This window comes from Castor canadensis, chromosome 4, assembly GCF_047511655.1.
Source record: "Castor canadensis chromosome 4, mCasCan1.hap1v2, whole genome shotgun sequence".
NCBI lineage: Eukaryota > Metazoa > Chordata > Mammalia > Rodentia > Castoridae > Castor > Castor canadensis.
The window spans coordinates 175,776,066-175,789,171 of NC_133389.1; the positions used below are offsets into that span (position 1 = coordinate 175,776,066).

General features: G+C 45.4%; 1 protein-coding gene across 2 annotated transcripts in view; it reads right to left on the reverse strand.

Annotated features, from left to right (window-relative positions):
- Pid1 (phosphotyrosine interaction domain containing 1) overlaps nucleotides 1-11,582 on the reverse strand; it is a 220,859-nt gene extending 209,277 nt beyond the window's left edge. Inside the window, exon 1 of one of the 2 annotated variants that reach the window (XM_074071916.1) lies at nucleotides 11,260-11,582. In XM_074071916.1, coding sequence (XP_073928017.1) covers nucleotides 11,260-11,289 — 30 coding nt within the window. In that variant the 5' untranslated portion in view covers nucleotides 11,290-11,582. Of the gene's footprint in view, nucleotides 1-9,998; nucleotides 11,229-11,259 lie in introns of those variants that run through there. The other variant, XM_074071915.1, reaches the window with a different exon arrangement.
- Between the last annotated feature and the right edge of the window lie 1,524 nt (nucleotides 11,583-13,106).

Sequence of the window (13,106 nt, forward strand, 5' to 3'; positions counted from 1 at the left end):
TGGTTGGGGACGATCTGTATTTGGGTTTGTTGTTGATGCTGTTGCTGTTGATTTGCACATAAATATCCAGTTCTTCATCATCACTTATTGAAAACACTATTAACCTTTCTCCAATTGCCATGGTATGAATGTTTATATGCCTTTCAAAATTTTATGTTGAAATCCCACCCACCAAGGAGATAATATTAGAAGGTGAATCCTTTGGGGAGGTGATTAGGTTGTTGGAGTGGATCACTCAAGGATGGGTTTAGTGTCCTTTACGCTATAGGCCCAAGGGAGCTGATCCGCCCCTTCTACCATATCAGAGCACATCAAAAAAAACCCATCATTTCTTGAACCAAGAAATAGGTTCTCACCAATAAATCTTCCAGAAACTTGATCTTGGACTTTTAGCCTCCAATGCTGTGAGAAATATATTTCTGTTGTTTATAAACCACCCAGTCTGTGGGATTTTGTTTTAGAATCCCAAGAAGATTAAGACACCAGTGAATATGTGCTTTGTACCTTTGTAAAGGCACATACACTTCTGACCAAAAACCGCTAAAGTTTAGACCAGGGATTGTCTTTGACTCAGTCCTTCCAAAATTGGCAGTTCAGTTTAAAGAAATGTAACCACAAGCATGTAAGGATATGTACAAATTCTTATAATAGTTATTATTCATAGGAGAAAAACCAAAGAGCATGGACAGAACACCATTCACTCCTCATGGGGAATTATTAAATAAATTACAGTCAAGTTCCACCACAAAATTCTGTATAGTACTGAAATGAGCTGGACTACATATGTTGACCGGAAAATGAACCCATGCAACACTATGAAATAGGGGGGAAAAGTTGCAGAGTTGTATATACAGTAGGGTTATATTATTTAAATACATAAGGAAACCCTAAATACATGTTTACATATCTGTTTATGTCTGCAAAGGCCTTGGAAAAGCTGTGGGGAAATAACCACTAGGTAGGTCATATACAGATCATATGACTTCCCTCATGAGTAGAACTGGGAGTAGGGTAAGACACGAGATTATAGTGACCCTCAGTATATGGGTATATCGTTCCAAGGAGGCCACTATGGAGGAAAAGCCAAGCATGCTCAGGAAGGATAGAGTCCAGGGCTATAGTGGAGATGCTTGATTCACTTTTCCCACAGTGCTGACCAACTTCTGCTAGATATGTTGCCTTTCATCAAACCTAAAATTTTCACTTCATCTCTTAAATTATGCACATTAACTTTTACCTTACTTTTGAGTACCATTTGCTTTTTGGGAGGTATATTTTGACAAAATTAAGGTAAAGGAAATACTCAGCAGATCACACAAGAATTTAAAAATAACCGATGAAAATACAGGATTGACTGAGAGCTTCTTCATCCACTGAGCTGCGGGGATGTGTGCACAGGATTTAAAACTTTTGGCTTTGAAATTTCTTTTGATTTTTTTTTGTACTGTACTTGGTCAAAATCATGTGTAATAAATCCATGAATAAGATAAGTTTACTGTATTAACTTCTTTATAGACTTCTAAATGGTCTCATCTGTCACCATAGGCAGATATTGTTTTGTAATTTTCATCCAATCAAGTGTGAAATAGCAGGCATGACATGTGACAGATGTAGTGTTCAATCCCACATCTGCACTGCCACCTGGAAAAACGCTCATTGCATTTTTTAATGGTTGGCCAAGTAGGAGGAAATATTTTGGTGTATGGCAGATACCCAAAAGAAAATTCTATACTAAGTGTTATAGATTGTGCTTCTTTAACCCAAAGAAAAAAATTCATATGTTGAAATCCTAGCCAAGTATGTAGGTACATGCCTATAATCTCAGCCCTCAGGAGGCTGAGGCAGAAGAATCTCAAACTCAAGGCCAGTCTGGGCTACAGAGAGACCCTGTCTGAAAGAAAGAAAGAAGAAGGAAGGAAGGAGGAAGGGAGGAAGGAAGGAAAAGAGAGGGGGAGGGCAGGAGGGAAAGAAGAAGAGGAAAAAATGAAAAACAGAGAAGAAAAGAAAAAAAAATCCTATCCCCAGCAGAATGTCACCTTATTTGGAAATAGGGTGGTTGGATATGTAGTCAGTTAAGATGAGATCACACTAGATTAAGGTAGACCCTAATCCCATATGGCTAATTTACTTGTAATAATGGAAATTTGTACAGAGATGCCTGTGAGTTTGCCAAAGATCACCAGTAACCACCAACTAGTTAGTTTAGAGCAGATCTCCCTTCGCTGCTTCCTGAACCTTGACCTTGGACTTCCAGCCTCCAGAACTGTGAGACAACACATTTCTGTTTGTTACTTAAGCACAGGAGCTGTGGGACATTGTCATGGCAGCTCAGAAAACAAATAGAATGACTTACCAAGAGCTTAAACCCAAAGGCAGAATGGCCACCCATCATGACAGTGTCCCACAGCCCACAGCTCAGTCCCTAGGGAGTAACCTGAGAAGACTTAGGACGTGAGCAGCCTGGCCACCGTCTCACATTCTATGTGGCTGCACATCAGGATGGCTCTCACATGGAGGGACAGTTAGCCCATTCCTTATGCACAGGCATCAAAGCACACTCTGGTCTGTGGATCTATGTGTGCCCTCCGACCCAAAATTACAGAGAAACTGTAGAGAAGGGAAACACAAACTTGCCCGGGAAAGTAAGTCTTTAAGGATTCATAAGGACTTCTATTTTTGCTTTAAAAGTGAGTTCCAAAATAAATTCTTCATCAAAATAATTGATGCAGTTATCAGATGAAAAGGACAAAAACAAAATATTGATCCAGATACAATCAAGCCAACATACTACAAAGCTGTCCTAAAGGTCAATTTGAAAATTTTCTTAGTTGAGGAGAGGCAATTCACAGAGGCCTGCACCTCTGGTTGCCTGGATTGTTTTGAAGACAAAATCCTAACTCCTAGACCTCCCTTGAGCTTGGTCCATCAGGAAAAGTTTCAATAAGGTCCATCTTAAGGTGACTGCGGGCACATCTCAGATCATGAGTTTAATTACCAAAATTATCTATTATGAGTCTCAAAACACATCTGCCATACTTCCCAGAGACCCTGCCTTCAGCAACACAGTGCCTGTCACACCTAGGGTTTGCCATCTTGTCCTAGAACACTGGCCAGATGGGGATGAAAGAAGAAGCAATTGTTCAGTTTTCTGTGTCTATTTTCAATGAAGCCACAGTAGGTAATAACAGAAGAGTTCCACAGACTCGTCCAGTTTACCCCGTGGATGAAAGCTGGGGCCTCCCAGACCCAGCTACCTAGAAGTAAATGAGCAAAGTCAGAGGGCAGCACCAGCTTCCAAGGGCAGCTGTCACGAATTAACACACACACACACACACACACAAACTGGGTAGCTTAAAATGACAGAAATGTATTCCTTCACAGTTTTGGACAACAAAGATCCAAAATTAAGATGCTGACTAGACCATGCTCCATCCCAAGGCTCTAGGGAAGAACACTGCCTGGGCCCTTCCAGCTTCCAGTGGCTTCCAGCATCCCTTGGCATTTGTTGGCTTCTGGCAGCATAACTCCATTCTCTGTCTCCATCTGCATAGCCATCCTCTGTGTCTTCTGTCTCTTCAGATCTCTCTTCATAAGCACACTGGCCACTGGCTCTACAGCTCACCATATAGCCCATCTCATGTCAAGTTAACTCCATTATGTCTGCACAAACTTACTTCCAAATGAGGTCACATTCAACTTATCTTTTGGGAGGACACAGTTCAGCCCACAACAATGAGTAAGATATGGAGATCTGAGTTTAAACCTGAATTTTGTTCCCTTACCTATATCAAGGTATAAACAATAAAAGTCCCCTAATATAGCAGACAGGCTTAAACAAATGGAGTGTGGCATTTTCCAACATAAATTTGTATTAGAAGGTAGGTTTACAACCTGCTTAATGATCCAAGTTCCTTCCACCTCATCAATCCAGCCTCCTCACCAGGCTTAATTGTAACCTTATTATTTTTGCTTTAGAAGTACAATATGGCTGCTACAGTTTTAGATATCACATCTGTGTACAGAGCAGGAAGAAGAAAGAAAAGGGAGAAAAGCTATTTCATTAAGAAGTTTCATTTTTTTATTCCTGAAGGTAAGCTATTCCTACTAATATCTTTCAATAGTTAGAAACTGGTCTCTTGACAACTTTTAGACCATGTGTGATGAGGTGGGCATAGCTGGACTAGCCTACATTCCCAGTGACCAAGGCCTAACCATCTTCTCTGTTAGCAAAGGAAAAGGGGAAGCAAAAGTTACATAAATTCACCAGGCATTCATTACATTATCCATAAAAATGAGAGACAATCTCTGACCCTTAGAATTTTCTTAGGGATTAAATCTGCTTCCCACATAAAGCAAAATATCTGCTGTGTTATACAACAGGTACCATACTATAGAGTACAGACCCCACAGTCAGTAAGCTGATGTCACCCAGCTCTTCCTCCAAAGGGTACTGGAAGGACAAGTAAGAACGAGGAACATAACAGTGCTAAGTAAAAATTGGCTGCTGTTATCATTACTGATAATATTACAGATGTAAGCCTGCAACAAGCAGTACTCATATTCCTTGATTTTCCTGGAAATGAACCTGGTAGGAAAAGTAAAAAACCATCAATAAACCCCCACGGGGGAGCTCACGATCAGCGTTGCTGGAATGTAAGTAAATGTTGCCTCTGGGACCATGACAACAGCACGTCTTCTTCCTCTGCCCCTCCCACCCACACACACTTTGTTTGGGCACCAACATCATTACCAATACTTGAAGGCAGTATGACCTTCCAACTGTGGGTAACTGGGAGCCACTATGTATTCATTGCTTCTAAAATGACTCAACGAACCTAAAATTCTTCTTGGAGCAGCGGACTCTCAGTCCCACAGCATGCACACGACTTGCTAAGGGGACTTCCTTGGGGACATCTGTAACATGAAGAGGCTAACCTTCATCCAGATCTTGGGACCATCACCGGCAGAAGCAAAGGATGTGTTCAGTATCTCACCAAACCCCCGTTTCCAAGATGCTCACAGTCAAGGTCCCCCAAAAGAAAGACCAAGTTATCAGGGCCACAGGGTGGGTGCACCCCCAAATCCCAGCTTACCTCACAGCCTATTATATGTGCTTGTAAGATTAACAGAGCTGAACACTGAACACCCATCCTCTCCACCCCCAACTGCAAAGAGAAACACTCAGTGGCTCACACCTTCCTGTAAGTCAAGAGTCAAAAGAACTTCCTTCCCCAAGCGAGAGAGAAAAACACAGACCATGTTGACCAATAACACACAGTGAACACTGTGATAACACCAGGAAACAAAATTATATTAAGCCCACTTTGGAATAATGGGGGATTAAGATTGAGTTCCCTAAATTTACAATACCGTTCTTTTCTGGAAGCCTGACCCCCTTACACCTACACTGGAGAGGGTGCTCAAGACCTCAAAGATGTGCAGAAAGATGGATGAGAGAAAAGATGGGAGCTCAGGCATGAATTTGAAGCACTCTGTTCCAAACGTGCGCAACCCTGACAAGCATGCTATTTATTGAGCTCTGTAGATGTTTGCATTTTGTAGACAGAGGAAGTAAAGCTCAGAGAAGTGACAAAACTAAATTGAAACATTACTACTAAGCAACTGAGTCAAAATTATTTACAAAGAGACAGATTTGCTTTTTCATTATGTTTTACCTAAACGATGCCTAATTCAGGAAACAACCTGGCTAATAAGGTCAGAACCCCCCTATCAAGGTAAGAGCTCCATGCAAACAGAGGAGAGCAGAGAAGACCTGCACCAGGTGAGGGTCCATGTGGCATCAGTGTGAAGCAGAGAGCTTGACGAGACATTGAGGGATTGAAAGGTACCAAAGCACAAAGCAAGCCTGTCCCTTTTCCTTGACGCCTTCCTTTTCCGTTCCTGGGGCTGAGGGGTCGGACCAGGCAAATGTAGTGTGATGCTTTATCACTAACTAGCAGCTAAGTTCAGACCAAAACTCACTTTTTGCTCACATAAAATGATGGTAAACCAATTCCACTAGATTTTGTGGAAGTCTTTGGACAAACATCTGAACTATTTCTTCTTTCTCTAATTCTATAAAGCCTCTGTTAAATTTCTGTCCACAGGAGCTGAGAAGCACATAGCAGTCATTGAGCATTTGTGGACTAGTTTTATTTGCTGACCACTAACAAGCCCCTGGACCGTTGCTGTTCCTGGGGTGACATGCTCCTGCGGAAAGCAGCTTGATCTCCAGTAGCTTTGGGCTGTGGGGCTGACTCAGCCAACGGTTCCTCCAGGGCTTATTAACAAGGTGGAATGGAGTCCAGTCTGTGCACAGGAAAGAACTAATCTGGAACATCAAACAAATGCAAAAGTTGCCTAACACGCAGAGATAACCCAGTACAGTCAACATGAAGTAGCCAGTCATTGGGCAATGGGTAACCAAGGCCACAGTTCTTTTCCAATGCTAGCATTCTGCAAATCACTTAATAGAGATTTTGCTCAGTAACTTGGAGAAAAGTCAATGAGAGAGACTAAACCCTAATGAAAGCTAACTCCAAGTTTTCTTTATGAACGATAAGGCCCAAGGCTTTGTGCTTACTCAACTGTAAGGAATGAAAAGAACAGCAAAATCTAGAATCAACTGTGCTTCAGTAAGAGGAGGAACTGCTTCTTTCTAAGCAACTACTCTGGAACTCCCTCCCCCCATGCTGTATCTGAACTTGAAGTGACTGCATAGGTGATCCAGTTTGATAACCAGCCTTTAAGGCTTCAGTTTGCCATGGAGTCTAGTTGAAAAGAGTCTCAAAGGGTACTAGGGAATTTCAGCTTATGTATGATATAGCACCTCATTTCTATAAAAACATGGGGGAGCCCTGAATCAACCCAGGCAACCACACTGCTTCAGTAGGAAATACGACAGCAGCCTCTTGGAGCCAACAAGGCAGCCATTGTCCCCATTCTGTTTGTCCATAGCATCAGTGCCGACGTGTACAGCACCATGCTCGGTCCCACCTTCCACGCCACAGTGAAGTAGGTAGGCACTAAGGCTTGGAGCCAAACCACTGAGGTCAAATTCTGGCTCTGTTCATTTTTTGCAGTCTGACCCTCACTAAATCATTTCAACTCTCTGGCCTCCAGTTTCTTTATAAAATGGGAATAAAGATGGTTATAGGAGGTAAATGAGCTAGATAATTCAAATAAAACTCCTCGACAGAGCACCACACACACACAACACATTTCATAAAAGCAGACTGCTATTACTTTCCATCCTCGCTCTGTGTTCCTGTCGTCAACTTGGTCTGCCTTGAAAAGTGCCGGGTTTGCCAACATTTTCTCCCTGCCTGATGATCCAGGTCCAAGGGTCTCCGGCTGATGTGTTAGAGCTCTTCAGTCTCACTTCTCAGAGGAAAAGTGGAACTGGCCTAATAATGGAGGACAAACCTAGATCAATCCACACTGGATCCAGACAAGATATGGCAGATAGGACAAGGGATGGCAAGGGCAAGACAACAGTGGGGAAAGACATTCTCTTCCCTCCTAAGTTCCTCAGATAACATTTACTTAAGAACTTCGACCTCTTTATCAGCCAAAAGTTCAACAAGAAAGACCTTCAGGATACACTTTTCTCCCTCTGTTTCCCCATTCTACCCCCTCTTGGAACTGCCAATAAACAGCCATTGGCCAAAATGAGAGTTTAAAAGAAGGGAGGTGGAGGAGCAAGGGATAGAACCATAGTCCTGGCTGAGAAACCAACATCCAACTTCATGGACAAAAAGCTTCATATTTTTTGGCTCTGCCGTGGAGAAATTATAATCTCAGGGAAGACAGACAAATAATGTAATTGAAACCTTTACCGAATGCCTCATGAGAAGATGATCACACACAGACTGCATAATTAGAATTTGCTAGAACTTATTCCCACATATTCCTACGATCAAGTTCCACTCTAGCCTTATAAGAACACGTTGACCTCCTTTGTTTTGAACTCAGTCTTGTTTCTCCTGCTCTCTTCCTTCCCTGGCCTCCAGAGAAAGCACACGGTATCTCCCTAAAGACATTCACCCTGGGGAAAGACATGCCTCTTATGGTGGAGTTGTCCACACTCTCTCTACCTAACACGATAATTAAGTCAATCAGGTGACCCATGCAAACTCTAAAACATCAAGAACAGAAGCAATCTCATCTCTATTTGAAAAAGCCAATACTTAGCCTCTTACAACTGAAAAGTTCCATTTATTTGTCTGAAAAGAGCCTGTTTCAAATCTTTTGTAAAAATTTAGAACTGTTTGGGTCCCTATAAGAAAAAAAAAGTCTGCGGTTCAGAGAAGGGGAAAAGGAAGAATTCATATTAACATTGTAAAAAGGTGGTCAGTAACTTAAGTCTTGGCATCCCTTTTGATCTGATTGTATTTTTAACAGCAGAAGTGCCCAGGAAGGGCTTGAGTCGGACTGGATGCAACAGAAGTTTTAACATTCAAGGCAGCAGATGAAGTGGCCACAGTTCTTGTGACTGAATGAGAAATTACCCAGCTCAGCCTTGCTCAGGGCAACAGGTCCCTTTGCCTGCACTGGATTTGGGTCAAAAAAAAAAAAACAAAAAAACAAAAAACTAAACCTCAAATCGAAAACATCAGTATCTATTTTGGGGGGAGGGGAAGGGGTAAACAGTGTGTAATGATAACAATAATCCAATCGAATCAAAGACTTCCTGAGCTTGGAACTATTACTGCATTCACTCTAAAGATGGTTGGCTGATCTGAGGATGCTGCTGTCTGGTCTCAGCAGAGTTGGGCCACACTCCCAGGCCAGGGAGCTTTCAGATCAGTGTCCTCTAATAGGAACTAATAAAATCAATTAAAATTGATGCCCTTCATCCTATTAGGAACCAAGGGAATACTTCCTTGAAGCATTTTCTTCAAGGAGTGTTCATATTGAAAATTAATGAGAAAAAAATGACTGAGTTTGTATGAGGTTAAAAACATTTGTGAAAGGAGGGCTAGACTTAAGACTTCTTTAGAGAGCAGAGCTTGCCATCTGGTTACCCACCCGTCACCATTTCTACTGTTATGGCCTTCACACCGGATGTGGATGTGGAAAAGCATCCTACTCACCAGAAGCGGAAGCAAATACTTCTATAGGATGCTGCCTGAGAGGGCAAAAGGGGGAAGAAAAATATCCCAGCCAGCAAACAGAGACCACAGTGACAAAGACAACCACAAGGAACGTAAATCAAATATTATTGCAAGCTGCTCACTCACCACCTCACCCTCAACATCTCCCTCCCCCAGGAGCAAAAAAGTAAAAACACACAAACTGCATGTTTTCATGGAGAGTCCAGTGGCTAGTGGGAAGAAGCCATGAGTATGAAAAACATTTTTCCTCATTTGGCTCACTTTTATAATCTCAAGACTTGAGATGTATTTCTGAAAGAACGGATTCACTAATTTAATTTGGGAGCATGAAGTGGAACCCCTGTGTACCTCCTAACAGTGACTAGATCTTAGATCTTAGTCAGTGATAAGCCCCAATTTACCCAAGCTTTCCAAAGCCTGGGTTTCAACATGGCACCTTGAAGTAAAAACAAACTCATTGCAAACGCAATGTGTAATAAACCAGGCTCACGCCAAAACGCACATGTGCCTGTTTCCCAGAAGAGCGAGGAGACACTTCTGTCAAGGAATGATCTCCAGAGGGGACACTAGCCAAAGCAGTTGCCTGCCAAGGGTCACGTGCTACAGCGCAGGCAGGATTTGCAAGCGAAACAGGCCTGTAGGAACAATAGGCGAAAATCCACACTCTTCAGAGGCAGAGTACCAGGCCATAAAAGCCACCTCAAGGAACTGTGACTACATCTGTGGAAGGACTTTCAAGAGCTGTTCTCTGTACTTGGATGGGAACCTCCTCGTCCCCTCAGTCATTCTGCTTCTTTGGAATCAAATTCATGCCTCGAACTTAAGGAGGAATTAAAATGTGCCACCAATATTTGGTGCCACAAGCCAAAATACATTTGTTACCTGGTGCCAGTCACATTGATCTTGCTGCTGATGTCCAGTTAATAAGACTGGGAGGGTCTCAGGAGGCTGGTCACCCACCATCCCATCTACGTCTTCATCTCCAAAGCTAACCGATGGATTTCCCAATGATTCTGTTTGAGACTTGATGGGATTGGCCTGGTGTGGCAGGCTCTGTTAAAGTGACTACACTTGGTAAGGAGCTGGGGGGGCCTCTTTTCTGCTAAATGATGGATGCCCCCTACAGGCTAACCCTCAGTATGAGGGCTGAGAGGCCTAGTTGGCCTCACCCAGCATCTGAGTGACTGTCTGCCTTTGGCGCCTGGAATGTTCATTGAGAAACCTCCCAAGCCAGCTGGGACTCCTGGCCTCTGGATCCTACATCCTTGGACCCACTCAGCCTCCACCGGTGCTCTATTCTAGCACTTAAACACATCTTCAAAATTGACTCCAAACCATGGCTCTCTCCTGCCAACAGTTTAACATGGAGAGTAGCTGCTATCTGTTTGGAGACTATCTGGGCACAAAAGGCAGTGGTCAAACCTCCCAGCCAAGGCAAGCCCAGGCCCCAGTGTCACTGAATGAGTCTCTCTGGGAAAACACCCCTTTCTCACCTTAAGTGAACCACCCCCTCCCAACTCTCTAGCTTCATAATTTGGCATTTCAAGAGATAACTGTGAAAACACTTTTGACAGGAAGACCCAGGACATAACCATTCTTGGCCAAACTTAACTTTTGACTTTCAAATATCTGGAGGAGATTGGATTCAGGGGAGATGAAGGGAGACAGCTAGTGAATAAGGGAAAAATAAAATAAAATAAGTAGCATACCATGACCAAGCCAAACCAAGCTTGACATTTCCAAATTATATTGGCAAATGGATGCTTTCACAAATCATTTATTCTGTCTTTCTTAGAGACAAAAAAAAGGGGGAAAAAATTCTGGATTCAAAAATCCCAACCCCAGACCGGTAAATTGTGTCAATGGAATGCAATCTAAAATCGCTGCTCAGAAAGTGCAACGTTATTTTCATCAACCCTCACACAAACACCGCCAAGCCAAAAGTTGTAAGGCTTGCAGCCTTGCGTTCACCAATTTCACAGTCCCCTGACCCTCGCCGGGTGCCCGGCTCCGGATTAAGGGCGACAATATCACATTGCCATCCGTGCATCTTACAGGATCGTTTTGGGCAGAATCGCCCCCTCTGCTCCTCCAGCCAGGCACCTCCTCCAGGCTGGCCCCCAGCCTCCCGGGTACCCCTTACCTGCAGGCGCTCCGTGGCCGGCTGCCACATCTTCCAGCCTTGGGGTTTGGCAGAAGACACGCTGGCGAGACTCTGTGGATCGTGCTGCGGGGTGAGAGGCTGCGATCCCGCGTTCACATCTGGGGTCGGTGTCCCCGGGATGTGCGTCCTGGAGCCGGCCACCGCCGCCGGTGGGCGCAGAGGGCTGCGAGCTGCAGGAGGCTGCGCGGCGCTCGCTCGGCTGCCAATAACTTGTGGACTCGGCCGCGCCGCTGTCCTAGCGCAGCTGCAAGAGGACTGCGCAGCTCCGCCCGGGCCCGAGCGCACGGCGGCGGCGGCGGCGGCTCCCTCCTCCTCCTCCCCCGCCGCCGCCGCCTTCGCCGCCGCCCGGACCTGCGCGCTCTGAGCATGCCCGGGGCGCACGCCCGCACGCCCGCCAGCAGGCGAGCAGACCCCGCTAGGGACCAGCGCGGAGACCAGAGCCCGGGGGAGGGGTTGAGGGGGCCTTGGGTGCAGGGCTTGGGAGAGGGGACAGACTGGCTGCGGGGGGAAAAGGGCCTGGAGACCCTTGGGGGTGGTGTGAGGGGACGCACACACTCCTGGGGTCCTGGGCTTCCATTCATCAGGGATCTTTGGAGCACTTGTGACATTCCTGGGACGGTAAGGCGACTTCCATTCAGTTGTCTCACTCAGTTAAATGAGTACCTATTCTGCCCCAGCCCCTCTGCGCGGTTCTTGAGACTCAGTGGCGCAGAATAGAAGGCGAGACTTCCTCCTCTCCCGAGCTGACACGTCTGGTTGGGGGAGATGGTTAGATGGAGGAAACACACGAACACCAAGGAGTTGGTGTATCTTCTGGTGATAAGTATTGGGAAGAAAAATTTTGTTAAATAGGGCTGAAGTGTGAAGGAGAGAGGAGAGCTTCTTGCGTAAGGGCCCTGGGGGACCTGAAGTTGAGAGGGAATGGCCTGGGGAGGGGCGACTTGCTGGGTAGAGGACCAAGGAGCCTGTATGAGTGAGGGGAGCAACACCAGATCTCCAGCAGGGACTCATCCTGGGTTCTGCCAGGGCTGTGAGAGGCTCTGAGAGCCCAAAAGGAAGGCAAGATGGGAGCTTCCAGGCCTGGAGGCTCCTAGTGGGCCACCACCAATGAACCATCTTTCCCATACAAGCTGTGCTTTCCCATCCACTTGCCAACTCGGCAAGATAAGCGTTAATATTCTCACCATGACAATGAGACAAATGAGGCTTGTGGAGTTTGGGTCACTTGTCTAGGTCACAAGGTCAGTGAGCGACTAGGAGAGTGTACAGTCAGGCGACATTACTGTAGGAGTTCTTGATCATGAAAGAGCAACCATCTGTGGCTGAGGGTTAGGGAACATGGCAGGATGGAAATGCCAGGCCAGGCCTGGAAATGATGAAGAGTATGGGAGCAGCACGTGGTAGAAATAGCTTCCAGGGCAGAAGGAACAGATAGGGGCAGGGAGAGCACAGGCTCCAGAAAGACAAGGTCCAAAAGGCAGCAGGGCTGGCAGGAGACTGGTCCTTTGGGCATCCAGACATCTGCACAGCCTGGCTCCTGAGTCGCCCATGCAGTGTGAAAAGAAGCACCCATGTTTGGAAGGATCTGTCCATTTTCCTCAGCATTTATGGGTGCAGTGGCTTCCAGGCATCAAAGCCTCACCTCACCACATGCTGCCAGCAACTCCAGGGACATAGGTTTGGAGAGTATGTGGCTCACAGAGGACAGCCATGCAGATCCAGTGCTCCAAGCAGCTCCTGGTCACTATGTGAGATGCCACCTGCCACGCAAGCTCTGGAGGCTCTAGCAGAGCCACAGAGCTGCCTCTGAATGGCTGGTCTCTATC